The sequence below is a fragment of the Carya illinoinensis genome, chromosome 3 (assembly GCF_018687715.1).
Source record: "Carya illinoinensis cultivar Pawnee chromosome 3, C.illinoinensisPawnee_v1, whole genome shotgun sequence".
NCBI classification, from domain to species: Eukaryota; Viridiplantae; Streptophyta; class Magnoliopsida; order Fagales; family Juglandaceae; genus Carya; species Carya illinoinensis.
This window is the reverse complement of record NC_056754.1, coordinates 50,371,561-50,389,877: the sequence shown is the minus strand read 5'-3', so window position 1 is coordinate 50,389,877 and position 18,317 is coordinate 50,371,561. Positions and strand designations below refer to the sequence as shown.

General features: G+C 37.4%; 1 protein-coding gene across 1 annotated transcript in view; it reads right to left on the bottom strand.

The window, feature by feature from the left end:
* The window catches only part of LOC122305131 (nuclear pore complex protein NUP205), a 58,522-nt gene that overhangs the window by 20,604 nt on the left and 19,601 nt on the right, over positions 1-18,317 (bottom strand). Inside the window, exons 7-13 of the mRNA XM_043117462.1 lie at positions 17,898-17,983; positions 16,573-16,695; positions 16,258-16,485; positions 13,876-13,965; positions 12,151-12,312; positions 568-684; positions 261-467 (exon numbers count right to left, since the gene is read on the bottom strand). Coding sequence (XP_042973396.1) covers positions 261-467; positions 568-684; positions 12,151-12,312; positions 13,876-13,965; positions 16,258-16,485; positions 16,573-16,695; positions 17,898-17,983 — 1,013 coding nt within the window. The remainder of the gene's footprint in view (positions 1-260; positions 468-567; positions 685-12,150; positions 12,313-13,875; positions 13,966-16,257; positions 16,486-16,572; positions 16,696-17,897; positions 17,984-18,317) is intronic.

Below are 18,317 nucleotides of genomic sequence, written 5' to 3'. Positions count from 1 at the left end.
GTGAAGGGGGGCAGAAAAATAATCCCAGAAACCTCAGAAATGGAGAAGAAAACATAATTTATTCATGTAGGCCAAAGTGAGAACTAGAATTGAAAAGAAAAAAACAAAAACAAAACAACCTAGACACACAATAAATAATACAAAAGAAAGCAGATTACCAAGCAACCCAGCACTGTAAAACCATCTTGCCTAAAGAAATATCCAAATAAATGAAAAAACTAAAAACACATATAAAATTGTAAAATGGAACAGGCATGAACCTTTTGAAGAACATTCAAGTATGCAACTAGTGCTTTTGCATCTCCCTCCAAAAACTCTGGAAGCATGGCACCAGCAGTTTGAACAGACTGTTTAAACTTCTCATCATAGATTGATAAGCAATCAAACAAAGTGCTCCACCCAACCGAGCGGAATGCCTTCCCCTGAAGTAACTCAAAAACCTTTGAAGCTCCTTCTTGACTACAAGCCTAAAGTAACATAGAACATCAAGTGAGTGAGTATAGCATAGTTGAGTTAAAGAATCGATCATGTATAAAATTTTCACAATACAAAAACATGTTCACATACCAAAGTGCTCAGCATATTCAAGAAAGCAACCAGAGTTTGAAAATTTGTGTGATCTTCTCCAGCGAAATTTACAAATGTCCACAGAACATCATTGCCAGACAACAGCTCAGGTTCCTTCTGATAGCATTATGCATTTAGAAATATTTTATTAACACCAGCATAAGAATCAATGCAACAGAAAGATTCATGGTAAAAAAGGAGGGCAGGCACTCGGTGGTTTCCTCAGTAGGTTTTCAGTGGATTCAACAAAAGATGCAACAGAAAGATTCATGTTAAAACAGAAAGATGCAGTTTCCTCAATGGATTTTCAGTGGGGCAGGCAAGTATAACTCACCGCTATTTGCCAACAACACTAATATTTTGTGGGGCCAGAAATGATCATGTTCAAGTTTTGAGGGCTCTTCTTCTTTGCTTTGAAGCTACTTCGGGATTGAAGGTAACTTGACCAAATCAGAAGTAGTTCCAGTGGGAGATGTTGCTAGTATGGAGAGCTTGGCTTCCATATTGAGATGTAAGATATCTCATTTGCCAATGCAATATCTTGGCCTCCCCTTGGGTGCACCATTCAAATCGAAATCAATTTGGAATGATGTATTAGAGAAAATGGAGCGGAAACTGGCTAGTTGGAAGAGGATGTACCAATCCAAAGGTGTTTAATTAAAAGCAATCTATCCAACCTGCCGACTTACTTCCTATCACTATTCCCGCTTCCTACCAAGGTGTGGCCCAACACATGGAGAAAACTTCAGCAAAATTTCTTATGGGTGGGATGAATGATGAGTTTTAAGTTCCACTTGGTAAGATGGGCCAGAGTATGCTCCCTCATATAAGGAGGAGGACTAGGTATCGGGAATTTACAGGTTTTTAACAAGGTTTTGTTGGGCAAATGGTTGTGGAGAATTGATATACCATCAAGAACAGGGGACCTTGTGGAAAAATATCATAGACTTGAAGTACAGTGAAGCATGGGGAGGTTGGTGATCAAATGAGGTAAGCAGGCCATATGCGATGGGGCTTCGGAAGCACATAAGAAAAGGATGGGATGCCTACTTTAGAAACACCCAGTTTGAGGTGGGTGATGGACTCAAAATTAAATTTTGGCATGACATATGGTATAGTGACAAGCCACTCAAGGAAGCTTATCTAGAAGCCTATAGCATAGCAAGGATGAAAGAAGCCTTGATTGTGGACCTTTTGCTTACATCAAATTGTGCTCCTCAATGGAAAGTCACTTTTTTTAGAAATGCATATGATTGGGAAGTCAACACAATATTGGAGTTTTATGATCTCATATATTCCACTAGCATGAGGAGAGAAGTTGATGACAAGATTTTCTAGTGTCACTCCAAGAAAGGGAAGTTGTAACACCAGGGAGTGCGCATAAGCATTTATTAAAAATTTCTCAAAGTCCGTGCCCTACAAGTCATAACTTAAAATCTTTGTACATGATCTAAGCCATTGTCACACCTCCCTAGACTGTCCCATCCTGCAGCACTACCATCATAAATATTCTAACTGAGGGTGGTTTAAAAACATAAAAACAAACTAAAATGAGTTGATGACTCAATAAGAAACTCATCATAATGTATACATACTTAACATAATGTTTTCATAAAATATTTCATGCTGAGAATTAAAATCATGACTGTTCATAAATATGCTGATGACATGCATGACTTGGAAATATTCTTGGTAAGGGGTGATTGAGAAGATCGAGAGAAGGTTGGCTGGATGGAAAAAGTTATACTTGTCTAAAGGGGGATGAATTACTTTGATAAAGAGTACGCTACCTAATCTTCCCACGTATTTTCTTTCACTTTTCCCACTGCCAACAGGGGTTGCTAAAAGAATTGAGAAAATTTATTGCAATTTCTTATAGGAAGGTATAGGAGAGGAGAAAAAGTTTCATTTCGTTAGTTGGAACAAAGTTTGTCACCAATTTCTTGTGAAGGATTGGGGGTGAGAAATTTGAGGATGTTTAACAAAGCACTTATTGGGAAATGTATGGGGTGAGTTTATGGAAGTTCATTAGGAAAGGTTGGGAGGAGTTTTCAAAACATATTACATTTAAGGTGGGGGAAGGGAAGAGGATTCTTTTTTGGCATGATATTTTGAGTGGGGAATCAGCTCTCAAATCTGATTTTCCCTCTCTTTTTAGGATTGCAAGGGATCAAAATGTTGCTATGGTAGATAATGTCCAACATATGGATAATAATATTCTGTGAAATGTTGATTTTATCAGAGAGATAAATGACTGGGACGTGAATGATGTTTCTGATTTTTGGGAAGAATTTATAATTCAAAAGTGATGCAGGGAAGAGAGGACAGTTTACTGTGAGACCAAGCTGGAAAGTCCAGGTTTTCTGTTAGTTCTTTTTATAAGGTGCTGACTTGTCATTCTGGTTGCGCTTTCCCTTGGAAAACCATTTGGAGAGTGAAGGTTCCTGCTAAGGTGGCATTTTTCAATTGGGTGGTTGCTCTAGGAAAAATTTTGACCACGGTTATGAAAACATGGTATGTGCATTGCTGATTGGTGTGTCATGTGCAAGAAGGATGGTGAATCTGTAAATCATCTCTTGATTCATTGTGAGGTGGCAAAGTCTTTATTTATTTATTTATTTATTTATTTTTATAAGTAATAAGTGGCAAAGTCTTTATGGTATGAGGTTTTGAGTTGGGCAGGTTTATATTAGGTGATGCCAAAGGAAATTGTAGATCTTCTTGCATGTTGGAGAGGTTTTGAGGGAAGGAAATGTATAGCTACCTGATGGAATATGATTCCTTTGTGTTTAATGTGGTGTATTTGACTGAAAGGAATGGGAGATGTTTTTAAGACAGAGCGTTCTCTCGGAAGAGTTCGGAATTTTTTCTTTTCTACTTTGTGTTTGTGGGCTAGGATTTTTGTAAGGGATGATGATATTGTACTGAATCTGTTTAAGTCTTTTTCCTGCTTCTAGAGTGTAGTAGGTATTTCCTTTGTATACTTCCTGTACTTGGGTTGTGCCTATTCTTGGTAATAAAATCTCTTATTAATTATCAAAAAAAATATATTTCTAGTATATTGATTGATCTGAATTATCTAACTTAATAAACTTGTCTGACTGGCCAACATACTTAACCATGTGTGCAAGATTGTACACCGGTCCCACATCAAGTGGCCACAAGGGGAACCATTGATCTAATTTGATAAAATACTATGATAGATTACGCTTGAGTTTGTGGCTTGCACATCCGCCCTAATTGCGTTGGTACCACGCATCTAAATGCCCATCTAATTTATTTGATCTTTATCTTACATTTTATCTTACGAAAGCTTACGTGTCTTATGCAACGTGATGAGATGTATAATACATACATAAATATTATATGGGGAATGAAACATAATCATGAGTTATGATGAATGGTGTGCTTGCAAATATCATAACATGTGTGGTACACATTAGCTTGTAAAAGAACTGGCTATAATAATAATAACAATACAACTAGCTAACGTATACTAATACTAATTTATAATCAAACTAGTTACCTTGTAGCACTAATCCGATATTTTCAAAGCACAACTAATTTCCTTTAATGGGCTCGGCTGGCTAGAGAGACAAATATATTAACCGAGAGCTTGAGAGAAAACAAATGTGAAAGAGAATGAGAGAGAAGAAAACGCAAGGGGTGCTGTGAGAAGAATGATGCAGTCGGCTATTGGCTGGTGAACATGGGACGCGCGATGCTAGACTGGGTATCTTGGGTTCAACCGCTGCACTTACAAAGGTTTATGGTTTTTCCAAATAGCACACAGAAGAGAGAATATTTATAGAGAGATTTTGGAGAGTGTGCCAACGAGTTCAAGTTGGACTCTGTCGTTATCATTCAAGAAAAGATTTTGGATTTAAAAACATGATCTAGTAGTTCATTCAATGTAAGATTGGCAGTGACTGAGACTATGTAGGGGACTTCAATGAGTAATGATTTTTAATTGAAATAAATTTCTAATGACTTATCTTTAAATTCTATAAGGAGTCTAACTAGTTCAATAAATAATAAATAAGATTTAACCTAGTTATTAAGCATAATTAAAACTCCTAATCAACCTCAATAATTTATCACTCATCGGCTTATCCAATATGACCCACTAAATATAATTTAGGTTTAATAAAAATTATCAATATTCTGACCTTAAAATTATTGGGCCAGTTAGTTATAAAAACTCTTTTCTGTCAAGCCATGCACACACATACAACCAACTCATTCCCATGGAAGAGCATTCAGAAGACAAGGGCACCACTAAAGCCCTCTTCTTTGTATGGACAGCTCCATTGGGGAAGATAAACCAAAAAGTATATTTTGGCACATTAGAGATCCAGTTAACAAAAGAAGACTACATAATTTCTTTATTTTTTTATTGGTAAACCAATTTTTATTGATCAAAAGATAGACAAAATGCCCGAGTATACGGGACATACGCAAAAGCAATGCCTAGTCATGGAAATCAATTACAACTGACCAATGGAGTATAGTAATGAAAAACAAAATTCTAAACTCTTCCATTGATCTCCCTTGATCTTCAAAGCTTCTTGTGTTCCGCTCCCTCCAAATAGACTACCATAGACATATCGGTATCATCTTCCATATGGATGCAATTTGAGAGTTGCCCCGATTACCTCTCCAAGAAGCTAAAAAATACACTCTTTCCGACATCACCCACGCTAACCCCAATCGTGCAAAGACTTCAATCTACAAGGTCATGGCAATCTCACAATGTGGTAATAGATGGTCAGTGGACTCTCCGCTCTTCTTACACATATAACACTAGTCCTTAACTATAATGCCACATTTCCTCAGGTTATCTATAGTAAGAATCTTCCCCAAAGAGACTGTTCATACAAAAAAAAGCTGCCTTTAAAGGTGCCTTGTCTTCCAGAAGATTTTCCCTGGGAACGGATCTGAGTTGTGCATGGTCAAAGAATGGTAAAAAGAGCGGGCCGTAAAAACTCCCTTCTTAGAAGGGCGCCAATAAATCTTGTCTTCCCCTTCCCTCGACACACGAGTGAAGTACACGAGGTCAAAGAATGCCAAGAAATTTCCATCTCCCAATCTTGTGCATCTCTAAGGAAAGTAATGTTCCATTGGGGAAGGCCATTGGAAATGATAACTAAATCTTCTATTGATGCTTCTTTCCTTCTTGCTAAGCCACAGACTTGTGGAAAAACTTCCTCGAGTGCCCAATCAATGCACCATAAGTGATACCAAAATTTTACCTTCACTCTGTTTCCGACTTTGAAGCAAGTGTGTGCTGCATAAGTGTCCCACTCTCTTCTAATATGTTTCCAAAGCCCAACTCCATGAGATCCGCTCACCTCATTCGAACACCACCCTCCCCATGATTCCCCATGCTTCAAAGCAAGAACAGTTCGCCATAAGGCCACCTGTTCTTGGTGACATCTCCATAACCATTTGCCAAGCAAAGCTTTGTTGAAAGATTTCAAATTCCCAATACCCAAGCCTCCTTCTTTGATGGGGGAGCAAATTGTGGCCCATTACATCAAGTGGAATTTAAACTCATCCTTTGTCTCTCCCCAAAAGAAATCATGTTGAAGTTTCTCCATACGATGAGCCACCTTGGCAGGGGAGTAGAAATAATTAGAGGAAATATGTTGGTAAGTTTTTTTTTTATAGGTAATAAGAAATTTTATTCCAAATAAATAGGCATAGCCCAAGTACATGGAAAGTGTACAAGAGAATACATCTAAATACAAGCTAAAGCAAAACAAATTTAAAGAGCAGCATTACAAATATTCATATCCCTCACTAGATTGTTCACCCAAAAATTTAAAGTGCTAAAGAAAAAATCCCAAAATTCCCCTATAGTGCGTTCACAATCTTGGAAACACCTCTCGTTTCTCTCAAACCACAAATACCAAAACAAACACGAGAGAATCATCCTCCACTCAGCTTTATTGCCTCCACAACCTGCAATAAAGCTAGTAAGTTAGAAAGAGTGCTTTTGATGGGAGTTACCCGGCCCCCTTTGGATAAGTACATCCGCTTCCAACCAGCTAATTTCCTCTCCATTTTTTCTAGCACATCATCCCACATGGATTTCGATTTGAATGCCACGCCCAACGGAAGGTCAAGATATTTCATGGGCAACTGAGATATCTTACAATCCAATATGGACGCCAAACTCTCCACATTGGGTACATACCCATTGGCACTACCTCAGATTTAGCCAAATTCACCTTCAACCCTAACACGGCTTCAAAGCAAAATAAGGGAGCCCTCAAAGCTCAAATTTGCTCATGTCTAGCCTCACAAAATATTAGAGTATCATCAACAAACAATAAATGAGAAATGTTAAGCAAACCTGAAATTGCCTCTCTCATTGAGAATCCTGATAGGAACCCGCCCGCCACAGCCCCTGAAATCATCTTGCTAAAAGTTTCCATTACAAAAACAAAGAGATGCGAAGAAAAAGGTTCCCCTTGTCGCAAACCTCGAAAGCTTTTGAAAAATCATTTTGACATACCGTTCACCAATATAGAAAGGCAGGCCGTAGAGATACAATGATGGATCCAAGAACACCATTTAGTGCCAAAGCCGCATCTCTGAAGCATATAAATTAAGAAACTCAAATTGACGTGATCATAAGCTTTCTCCATGTTCAACTTACATAGGAGTCCTGGATCTTCCGATTTAGTATGACTCTCCATACACATTGGCTATAAGTACTGAGTCAAGGATTTGCCTACCTTGAACAAAATGCATTTTAAGACTTCGAAATCAAGCTTTCCATCACCTTGCTCAACCTATTCACCAATACTTTGGATAAAATTTTGCATAGCCCACCCACTAGGCTAATGGAACGAAAATATTTCACATCTATTGCGTCGGGCTTTTTAGAAATGAGTGCTAAAAATGTTGCATTGAGACTTTTCTCGAACCACCCGCTTCCATGAAATTCATGGAAAATCCCCATGATATCTTCTTTAAGCACATCCCAACAAGTCTTAAAAAAGGCCATGGAAAAGCCATCAGGGCCTAGAGCTTTATCACCCATCATACCTTTAACCACCAACCTAACCTCTACCTCCTTAAAAGGCCTTTCAAGTCGTTCCAAAGCCTGCAGGTCAAAAACATCAAAAACCAGCCCATCGAGTCCCCATCGAGTCTCGACCGACCTCCACGAAAATTGTTCCGAAAACAACTGGTCATAGTAATTGACAATGTGGTCTGAGATCTCAGTTTGGTTGGATGAGGCCGCCCCTTCTTTCATCAGAGTATCTATAGCATTGTTTAGCCTATGTGAGTTGGCCACCTGATGGAAAGACTTGATGCATCTATCCCCTTCCTTCAACCATAATGCTCGTGATTTTTGTCGTCAAGATACTTCTTCCAAAAGAGAAATCCACTCACTGTCCGCAATCACTTGGGTTTTGCAAGCCCACTCAGTTTCATAAAGTACCCAATCCTCTTCCACGCCCTCCAAGCTCTTAAGCTCCTCCAAGAGAACATTTTTTTGGCTTTCCACATTAGCAAACTCTTGCGCATTCCACTCCTTCAAATCTTTTTTCAGACTTTAATTTATAGGCCAGAATATAACTAGAATTACCATAGAAATGGTAAGAAGACCACCATTGTCTTATTCTGTCCAGAAAACCCTCTAACTTCAACCACATGTTCTCAAATTTAAAGTACCTTGGACCTCTTTGAATGCCCCCACAGTTCAATAGAATGGGAGAGTGATCTAAACACAATCTCGGTAGTCTCTTCTAAATGAGGTCCGAATAGTGTGCCTCCCAATCCGGTGAGATTAGAAATCTGTCAATCCTTGACCAAGATGGAAGATCTTGGTTGTTAGACCAAGTGAATGAGCCACCTACAAAAGGAATATCCTGTAAATTTTGTTCAGAGATGAAGTTAGAAAAATCTACCATGGGTGGGTTGAAGCCCGAACCACCCAATCTCTCACTCAAAAAACAAGTGACGTTGAAATCGCCTCCAATACACCAAGGTAGGTCCCATACGCTGCTAATACCGACCAACTCATCCTAAAGTAAACTTCAAACTGATCAAGATTTAGCCCATAAACACCAGCAAAAGCCCACTAGTAGCCATCCATGACGCTCTTAAAGCCGCCACATAATCCCCCAAAAAATCTTCCATTTTTTCCACCACTCTTTTGTCCCACATTACTAGTATGCCCCTGAATGCTCCATTGGACGATAAATAATGCCATCCCACTTGACTACAACCCCACAAACTTCTAATGATACCAAGGGAAATAACTGCCAATTTCGTTTCATGCAAACATACAATGTCAACCTTCCATTTACGAAACTCATTTCTTACTATAAGGTGTTTATCCTTCTCATTCACCCCCATTACATTCCAAGAAACAATCTTTGGTTTCATAAAACCACATCCTTTGCCCTTCCCCTCACTCTTCCCCGGTTAGAGCTCTTTCCACTTGCTCCATCATTTACTGTCCAGTCAAGCTTTTGGAGTTCTCTTGCTTGCTTCTTAGCTGATGAGAGCTCCCTAGGTGATCCCGAAATGTACTTTCTAGCTTCTATGGCTACAAAAAGGGCAGTAAGCTGGTCCTCAAAACCATCACATAAAATCCTCACACTATCTTGCATCTCATTCGCCTTATTTAGGACCCAATTTGAGGCCTAGGAATTACTGTTCCTGTACGGGTGTAGGGATAGCAGTGGAAATGGGTCTTCCCAACATGCATCTTCACACGCTCGAGGAGCTGTATGTGTCGTCCTCACAATGTCTAACTCTTCTTCAGTCCCAAAGAAATCTAGAGAGACTATCGCTTACTAAGAAGAGCTTCCCGTTGCCTCCGCGTCAGCCTCACCGCTCCTCACCTCTATAGGATCCTTCTCCCAACTCGAGATGGCCACATTTCCACTGACGGCACAATCTGGGGTGAGTCCGCGACTGTTCGAGCTGGATCGCCGGCTTTTTCTACCCGAAAAACCACCCCAGCTTCTCTTAAGTCTAACGGCAATGCTGTCGTCGCCCCCCCCCCCCCCCCCCAAAAAAAAACCCCCCCTTTTCGTCTGGAAGACCAGCCACCAGCCCGCCTTCCCCCATCGACCAGGTCTATGGTGATTGTCTGCCGGCGGTGGATAGAAACTCTCAGTGAGGATCCGACCTCGAATGTGGATGGGCCTGAGAGTTTGGCCCTCCAACGCCAAACCTACTTGCAGGTGGGCCTTTCTGGGTCTTGTAGACCAGAGTGGATTAAGGCCTACTTGACCAGCCCAAGCCTTCCTAGCACACCCCTAGAGACTTTCTAGTTCTCCCCTCGTGGCCTTATGTGGGCCCAAGGGCCTAGGCCATGCCTTTTCTGACCTAGACCCATTACATCAGGAGCACCCCAATCCACTTCTATTCCCTAATCCAAGCCCATACTCGAATCAATACTATTTATTAAACACGTAAGCCTCCCCCTCCAAGTTCCTCCTTTATTCTAAGTAAGGAAATCTTCTCAGCCACTCTCCCCTTGATCAGAGAACCTCCATCCATTATTGTTAGGGTGAAAGTTTAAACGGTCCAGTTCAATCCGGGACCCGTTCTATGATTCCACAAGCCGGATAGAACCGGTCTGGTTCCAATTTTAGGATTTCCAAGACCAGACCGGTTCAATGTTTTTATATATATAATTAAGTTTTAATATTATATAAAATATTATATATATAATTTTTATATATAATTATATATGAAATAATTTTATATTATAATTTATAATATAAAATTATAATATTCAACATGAACATTTGTTTGATCATATGTTATTAATATAATATATATATTAATTACATTTTTAGGCCTAATAAATTCTCAACATATTCCTTTGAATCCTTTTAATAAATACATAATACATTAGTAATACTAATATACATTAGTATATTAATTACATTTCGCTTTAATTAATTAGTATACTAATGTATATTAATACTAATACTATATTAAATCACTATAACTTATTATTATTAAATAACTTTCATATAGTAATATTAATACTAGTACTATATTAATATTAATACTGTACTAGTACTTAGTGATTTAATATTAATACTAATACTATATTAAATTAATTTTTATGCAACCGATCTTTTTTATACAACATAATTTTTTATAGCAATATTTTTTTATGAAATTGGCACTTGATTAAAAGTGGAAAACCGGACCGAACCAGACCGAAATCAGTGAAACCGGAAGTACTGGTTTAGGAGGGTAACCAGTGTAGAATCGGTTCTTGAAAATGCAAAACCGATATAACCGTTTCGGTTCCAAAAATTGTACAAAAATAAACCAAACCGGACCCGTTACACCCCTAATTATTGTGTAAGCTCCTCTGACTGGCCTTTCTTCTCTGCCCTTCTCCTTCGAAATTCCATCCCTGCCCTTCAATTCAAAATCTGGTCCACCAGCAGCTCCTCTCATGGCTGGAGCAACTCCAACTACTGCCTCAGCATAGGACTTAGCAGTAATGGTAGTCTATACAATTCGATGGCTGGGACCTCAACCCTCCCATACTTCTCCCCTGCAGCATTCACCCCACCACCACACATCTCATGGAGCTCCAAAGCCAATCTTTTTCCAGCCTTGGCCTCCAAAATCTTCTGGGACAATGATGATGCTTCTCCTGCCACCACCTCTGTATTCTACAATGGCCAAATGTCTACCAAAATCATTAGAGGACCTCTGAGCAATATAGGCATTGCTGCCAAAACTGAATGTTATGATGAAATCCTTCTTGGCATCTGCTCGAACACATCCTTCAAGGGGCTGCACAACCCATCTCGCACATAATAAACCAAGCACAAGAGATTGTTCTCGTTTGGAGATTTAGAAAAGGTGGGGGAGGGACAAAAAACCTAAAAAGAACTACTCCAATCCAGTTAGTTTGTCCTCCATATAACTCCCACAAAAAAAATCCGAACTTTTAAGGGGATTGTTAGTCTATTAGGTGTTGTAATCAAGCATATCCTCTAAGCATATAACCAGTGTGATGCAGTATTTCTGCATTTGTATTATATACAACTACTAAGTGGGATGTAGAGGCAAACTTTTTTTCTCTTGTTTTTGCTAACTTCTAGTTCTTAACTGGATAAAGCAGTTCATGCTTTCACATGCAGTATAAAGCCATGACTTCCCCAAATAAAACATCCTGTTCATTTCTTTTTTCTACAAGTCAATGAACTTTCCTTTTTATTTCTAGATGTACTATTGCTGCTTTTTTAGTTATGAAAAAAAATGAAATAGTGAAGTCATAAAACAGCCCACACTCTTTTAGAAAGCGGACACAAATTTTGGGACATCCAAAAAATGAGTAGATGAATAACAAAATTGGACAGAGGAGGCACATTATTCAACCATGTAGACATCTGTATCAATAAGCTACGTTATTGATCTGCTTTATCTAAACACAAGAAAGAATGCTGCAATTTTAATTTTTAGCTAACATATATATCATTCTTAGGAGGATTTAGATCGACTTAACATTTTGTTATGTTCTTTCTGAAACGTTAAACAAGATTTATTTCAGAAGAAAGTGATTTAGTTCAAACTAACCTGATAGATTTCACTCACAAACTCTAAGAGAGAGACAAATGATAAAGACCCAGATTCAACAGCTTCTTGAGAATTCCCGTTGCGATCATGCAAAAAATCATTAGAGCCAGCCATACGGTAATGACTAAGCATGCTCATAGATTTCTCCTTTGATTCTTTCACCTGTGAAGAAGTGCACACAACCGTAAGTATGGAATGAACACATTTGATAATGAGAAAAAGAACAAGGACAACTAGGGTGTTGAACACACAAGTAAGCGAGTCATGCAGCACAGGCTTAACTGTAACCAGGAAAATTAGGTCCCATTTTGGGTCAGTTCAGTTGAGAGACTATCTAAATCTTGTCAAATCTGCCTCCAAAAAGCCAGAAACAGTAATGGCAAATTAATCTCAGAAAGACCCATCGACTACGTAGATCATGTGAAGAGTGAGAAGGTTTAAGGAAAAAAAAATACAAGGAAAAACCCACACTCCATTAGGGTACACTTGAAGGATACTCAAGACAAAGCCCATTCCTTAAAAAATTCGCAAGCCTTATAATTAAGCATTAAGGTCTCGTTTGGTTACACAAATAAGATGAGATAAAAGTTGAATAAAATATTGTTATAGTATAATTTTTTAATATTATTTTTGTTTTGAAATTTGAAAAAGTTGTTGTTTATTGTATTTTGTATGAAAGTTTAGAAAAATTGTAATGATTAAATGAGATAAGATGGTTTGTGAAAACAAACCAACCCGAAATCTCTAATACAAGAGCCCATAAATCTGGCCGACTCAAGATTTGCTATATTCATAATAAAATAAAAAAATAAAAAACTCTTGTTTGCTTAAATTAAAAAGTGTGAACTATATACTAAAATCAAAAGGCAAGAATCATATATCTGAAAATAAGAATGATCAAGCATCCTCTTCCTCCCTGTTACTCCTGAAGCACTGGCTCCACTCCACTGCAAACCTCAATAGCTACTTCCAAGTCCCCTTATTCAAAATACAAAGACTCCTTATCTGAAAAGGTGGAAACACCTCCTTCCAAACCCTTTTTTTTTTTTTTTTTTTTTTTTTTTTGATAGGTAAAAGTAAATTTTATTCATAAAAAGGCATAGCCTGAGTACACTAGAGGTATACACCTCCTTCCAAACTATTAAACAATCTTTAATGTCATCAGAAACTGAGCTACGATTTTTCAAGTCCATCAGCCACTCAAACCTGTGGGAAAAAGTGGGCAAAAAGGTAGGAGCAGATAACTATCATATGACATTCAAAAGAAACACACTGGAACCCGTACCCCTCAAAATAAGAAAGATCCATGCCCAAAAGCTCTCTTGAAAGAGTTAATCATAATATTAGCATACCGAAGTCCTCACCACCTAGACATCAATCTTTTGCCAATAATTACAGTTCCACCTCAAGTTTGATGAAAAAAATTTCTAAAGAAAGAAAAAAGATATTAACCAACACTGCAATTAAGGTTTTGTAGTTGACGTTGTTATTATCCACAAGCCAGTGCAATTAGTAGAGGATGGACGAACTATAGTTGTAATCTCTACTACATTAAGATGACCAAGAGAAATGCAAGGTATATAAGCCATTGAAATCGTCATTTGGTAAAGTACGGACATTTTAATCAGTCAGTTATCACTCCAATGCCATGTATTTGTTTTTTATCGGTACACTCCAATGACATATTTAAGAGGGGAAAGGGAAAAAAGGTACAATTTGAGTGACCTTATCTCTGGCAAGTGGTTGAGACAAGAAGCAGGTAATCAACTTATGCAGATAACCGTTGTACACATAGATCATATCCTCATCATCATTCTGCATAAATTACAAAGAAAGCAATGGAGCAGCCTTAAAGATATGCCACTGAGAAACAAATCAGAAAGGTAAGATCCTAAAGATGATTATAATTTTAGCTCAATGAAATATAATATATGAAATAACCATCAACTTTCTTGAAAGGGGAGGGAGAGTTGGTGAAGAAATGCAGTACTTAAAAAGAAGCAGTTACCAAAATGCCCATAGGAAAACAGTAACCAAAAAAAAGAAAAAAAAGAGAAGAACACGGGAAACCAAATCAAACACAGCAACGCCCAAAGAATCCAGAATATAACCAATGCATGGAACTCAATGGTCAAATTATAAAACTACCTGATACATGCTAAAAGTGCTTGCACATCACGTGAGACTCCACTATATTTCAAAGAGCATTTCAAGCTAAAACCATATGAACCAAAGGGAGACAGACCAACAAATTGTCAAGAGTTGTCACCACATTGAAAAATATGATACATATTTCAGGCTCTTCTTGTATATACCAGATATGATTCACATTAATTGAAATACCGATGCAGAGAGATTCTTTCATTGAAAAAAGAACGTCAGGTGATGTCATCATAAATAAAATTGCAGAAGGCAGTGGCTCTCGTAATTACAGTGCCCATGGTGCCATATTTCTTGAGGCCGTCATATTAGTCAACAAAAACCTCGTAGATGTACTCACAATGGACAGAATAATCGTTCTATGGATTACTGTTAGGAAGACACGACAAGCCATCAGGATCTATTAAATCTGCCTTCTATCAGTATGATATTCCTGAATCAGTAAAGTGAAAGATAACCCAAATAGATTTGCAGTAACTTTTATTGTTCAGTTGCAATAGAATCTGTGTAATTATTAAATGAAAATAATATTTGAAAATTCATCTCAATAAAGTAAAATTTATAGATTAGAAAAAGAAATTTAAGAAAAGGGCATAATAGTAAAGTTGTTATAAAATATTCATTTACTTCTAAATAAGGTTATCTACATTCCATTCCCTTCTTTCAAAACACCAAAACGACAAATATTCCATTTTTTCAATGAGAAGAAACATTGCATTCATTTCCGTTGCATTCATCATACTCATTCCATTCTTTTCCATTACATTCCTCTAGAAACTCCCAAATGAAGCCTTAGGCACTAGGTTCTCAGGTCTCCTCTTAATTTATTATCTGTTACAAGATGACTCAAACTCGCGTGTTCTATTATCTTATCTACTTGTATATCGTAAAGGATCTAAAGACAGGAAAGAAGACTGAAACAATGCATGAAGTCGGTGATCTCTATCACCTTGACTCCTTGCCCCCAAGCCCTTCAGCCATCATTTTCTCCCTTTCATTAGCATCGTTGACATGATCATCCTTTAATTTCTATTTTTAATCATCCAGTTATAAGTCTCAATAATGTGTCATTTTTCATCATGAAAAGTGTCACCTTTCCTCTCAATTTGAAATCCTAGCGCCACCAGTAACCCAAAAAAAAAAAAAAATTATAGGTGAAAGAATAGTAGAAGCCATTCCCCGAGAGTGAGACACTGAAAGCATAACAATGGAGCTGAAATCTTCCCATTAATCTCCGAAGAAAAATAAGTGAAAGATTGTAACGTTCCAATAAAAGGCCCAAACCACATGGCCTATACTCCAAAAGGACTAGTCAATGATACAATTGGAGCCCCATCGAACATTACAAAGAGCAATAACTTCTCATTCCCAAATAATGTGGGATCCCATAAACCACCTACCCTTACACATCATATGAGGTATCACACAGATCCAATGGCAAAGTGGAATGCCTCACTGATGATTCAGCTCGGGTGGGAGAAGTGGACTCAAAAGGAGAACCCTTGAGAGAACTGTATGTTTTTGGATGCAATAAGAAGAAATTAGATTAAAACAAACATGTATTGTAATTCAAGACTTTTTTATTTCAACAATTGTAGAATTAATAAAATTATATCTGCATCTCATGATAGTAAATCAGTGTCATGGACCAAGCATGCGTAGCTCAAGAAAAAGAACCCAAACAAAAATGAACACAGAGCAGAAATTGTGGTACATGTAATCTCAAGATATGAGCCAAAGTAAAGAACCCAGTACAAAAATTGCAAATTCTTTTCAAAATACTTACTGAAAGTTCAGTGGAATAAATAAAAGCAACAATTTAAAGTTGAGAAAGTTAAATTAATCTATATGCATTAGTTGGGGTTTTAAGACTCTTTTGAGTACAATAGTAAGAAAATGCTTAATTCTTAAAAAATTGGCAAGCAAAAGATTGCATAACAAATAAACCTGGAAAGCTGCAGTTCGAAGAACTTTGCCCAGCAAAGATTGGAAAACATTGTTTGAGAAAATGACTTCCAAGCACGAATGTAGGTAACCTAAATCATTTGATGAAGCATTTGAAACAGCCTCCTTTGCAGCAATTACATCAAGGATTAACATCAAATGTACAGCCCAGGCAAGTCTTACGCCATCAACAAAGCCCTCAATATTTGGATCATTTCCAATAGATATCACCTAAGCATGCAAGACAGCCAGCATATTCATTGCAAGAAAGTTCACAAAATATGAATCAAAAGAAACCGCCAATGTTACTAATCTTACAATTTCATGAAATTCCCTCCTAAAAGATGCATCACGGGAGAGAACAGATGCTTTATCAGGCGCTGCACTCAGGGCATCTGATATCAAAGCAATGACAAGAGAAAAAAGAAGGCTAAACGTAATCTGCATGGACAGAAATGAGCATTAGGTAACAAAACAACAAAATCATTTAAAACCATAATAAAATTTAGATCAAAACATGCCGTATCATTAAAGAAACAGTTATTCAATGGAGCACAAACAACAAACCCTCCTCCAACATGTAGCATCCAAGCAGATAGAGCTTCTTGCCATTTTGGCCTCTTCTTTCTAAATGGCATCCCACATCCATCCCAGACAACAGTACCCAATTAAAAAACAAATACTACCCCCATTATAAAAACCCTCCATCGTTAACAGGATCTTCACACTTTCCTACTACAGGACAATGATTGTTTTCATATCATATTATTTTTTTATTGTAAGTAATTAAAAAAAAAAAACATGCATCCAAAATACATAGGATGTATACAAAAGAGACTGTCTAGGAGGCGAAAAAAATACAAAAAAATATAAAAGTCAACCCCATTAAGTTTATAAAAGCTGTCCAAGGAAGAGTGTATTAACAAGGAATGGTTTCAGCGCTTCTAGGGACTATTCACAGTCCTCAAAATTTCTATCATTCATTTCCCTCCAAATCAAGAGCCAACTAGGAGCAACCTCCATGCTGTTGCAACTTGTGGCCTGCAACCTATTACTCTCCAAGAGCAAAAATGGTCCACTATTATTCTAGACATGATTCACGCCAAACCAAACCGACTAAGAAAGTCACTCCACAAAGCATTAGTAATCTTGCAATAAGTAAAAGATGGAACACGTTCCATAGTATCATGCCAAAATCCCAAGATGAGATAGTTTTTTTTTTTCAAATCCCCATAGTATATCGTTACAAAAATTAGAGAATAGAATTGTAATGTATTTTCCCAAAAAATTATTTATAGGTTTTTGTAACAAGAAATGGAGAGAGAAGATAAATGAACTTATCTTTAGAACTAAAAACCGAATAGAGTATCAACTTGAGCTTTTCTTTTTCCATTTATGTGCTCAAAAGCTCAGTCAATTTGACAGTTTGCTTGTATTGAATGATCTAACGGGTTTTGAGGGCTTGATTTTTCTAAAATGATTCTAACCAAGACTACGAGTAGATCCTCCAATTCAACCACAGCTGTACAAGATCCCTATTCTTGTAATCTGTTCCTCAATGTATAAAACAAATGTCCGGAACTTTCAAGGTCTACCCTAAAAACAAACAAGAAGATTCAAATTGTCTGAATATATAGGAATACCTGATGTTTCAAGGTCATGTTACTCTGACTAAGCTCAGCAGCACAATCTTTTAAAGTGGAAAATATATCTTTTATATCCTTTGGACCTGCAAACCCAACATGATACACAACCACCAATGTAAATTTTTTAAGAGAACGCACAAATAGTCCAGTATATCACATTCCGTTACCCAAAATTGATTTTAATTGAATATAGAAACAAAATAATTATTTGAATGGGTCTAAAACATGAAACTATTCTAGAAAATAACTAACAAAAAAATCATAAACCCAGTGGCATTAAATTGTTGTATTTATTTTCAAATACGGTGATGTGAATGTTGATGCATACAAAAGAATCAACAGTACAAATCTACTTGAAGATGCTCATAGGCACCAGTTTGAGCACATCAAAGAATACTTTTAACCAATGTTTTGAAT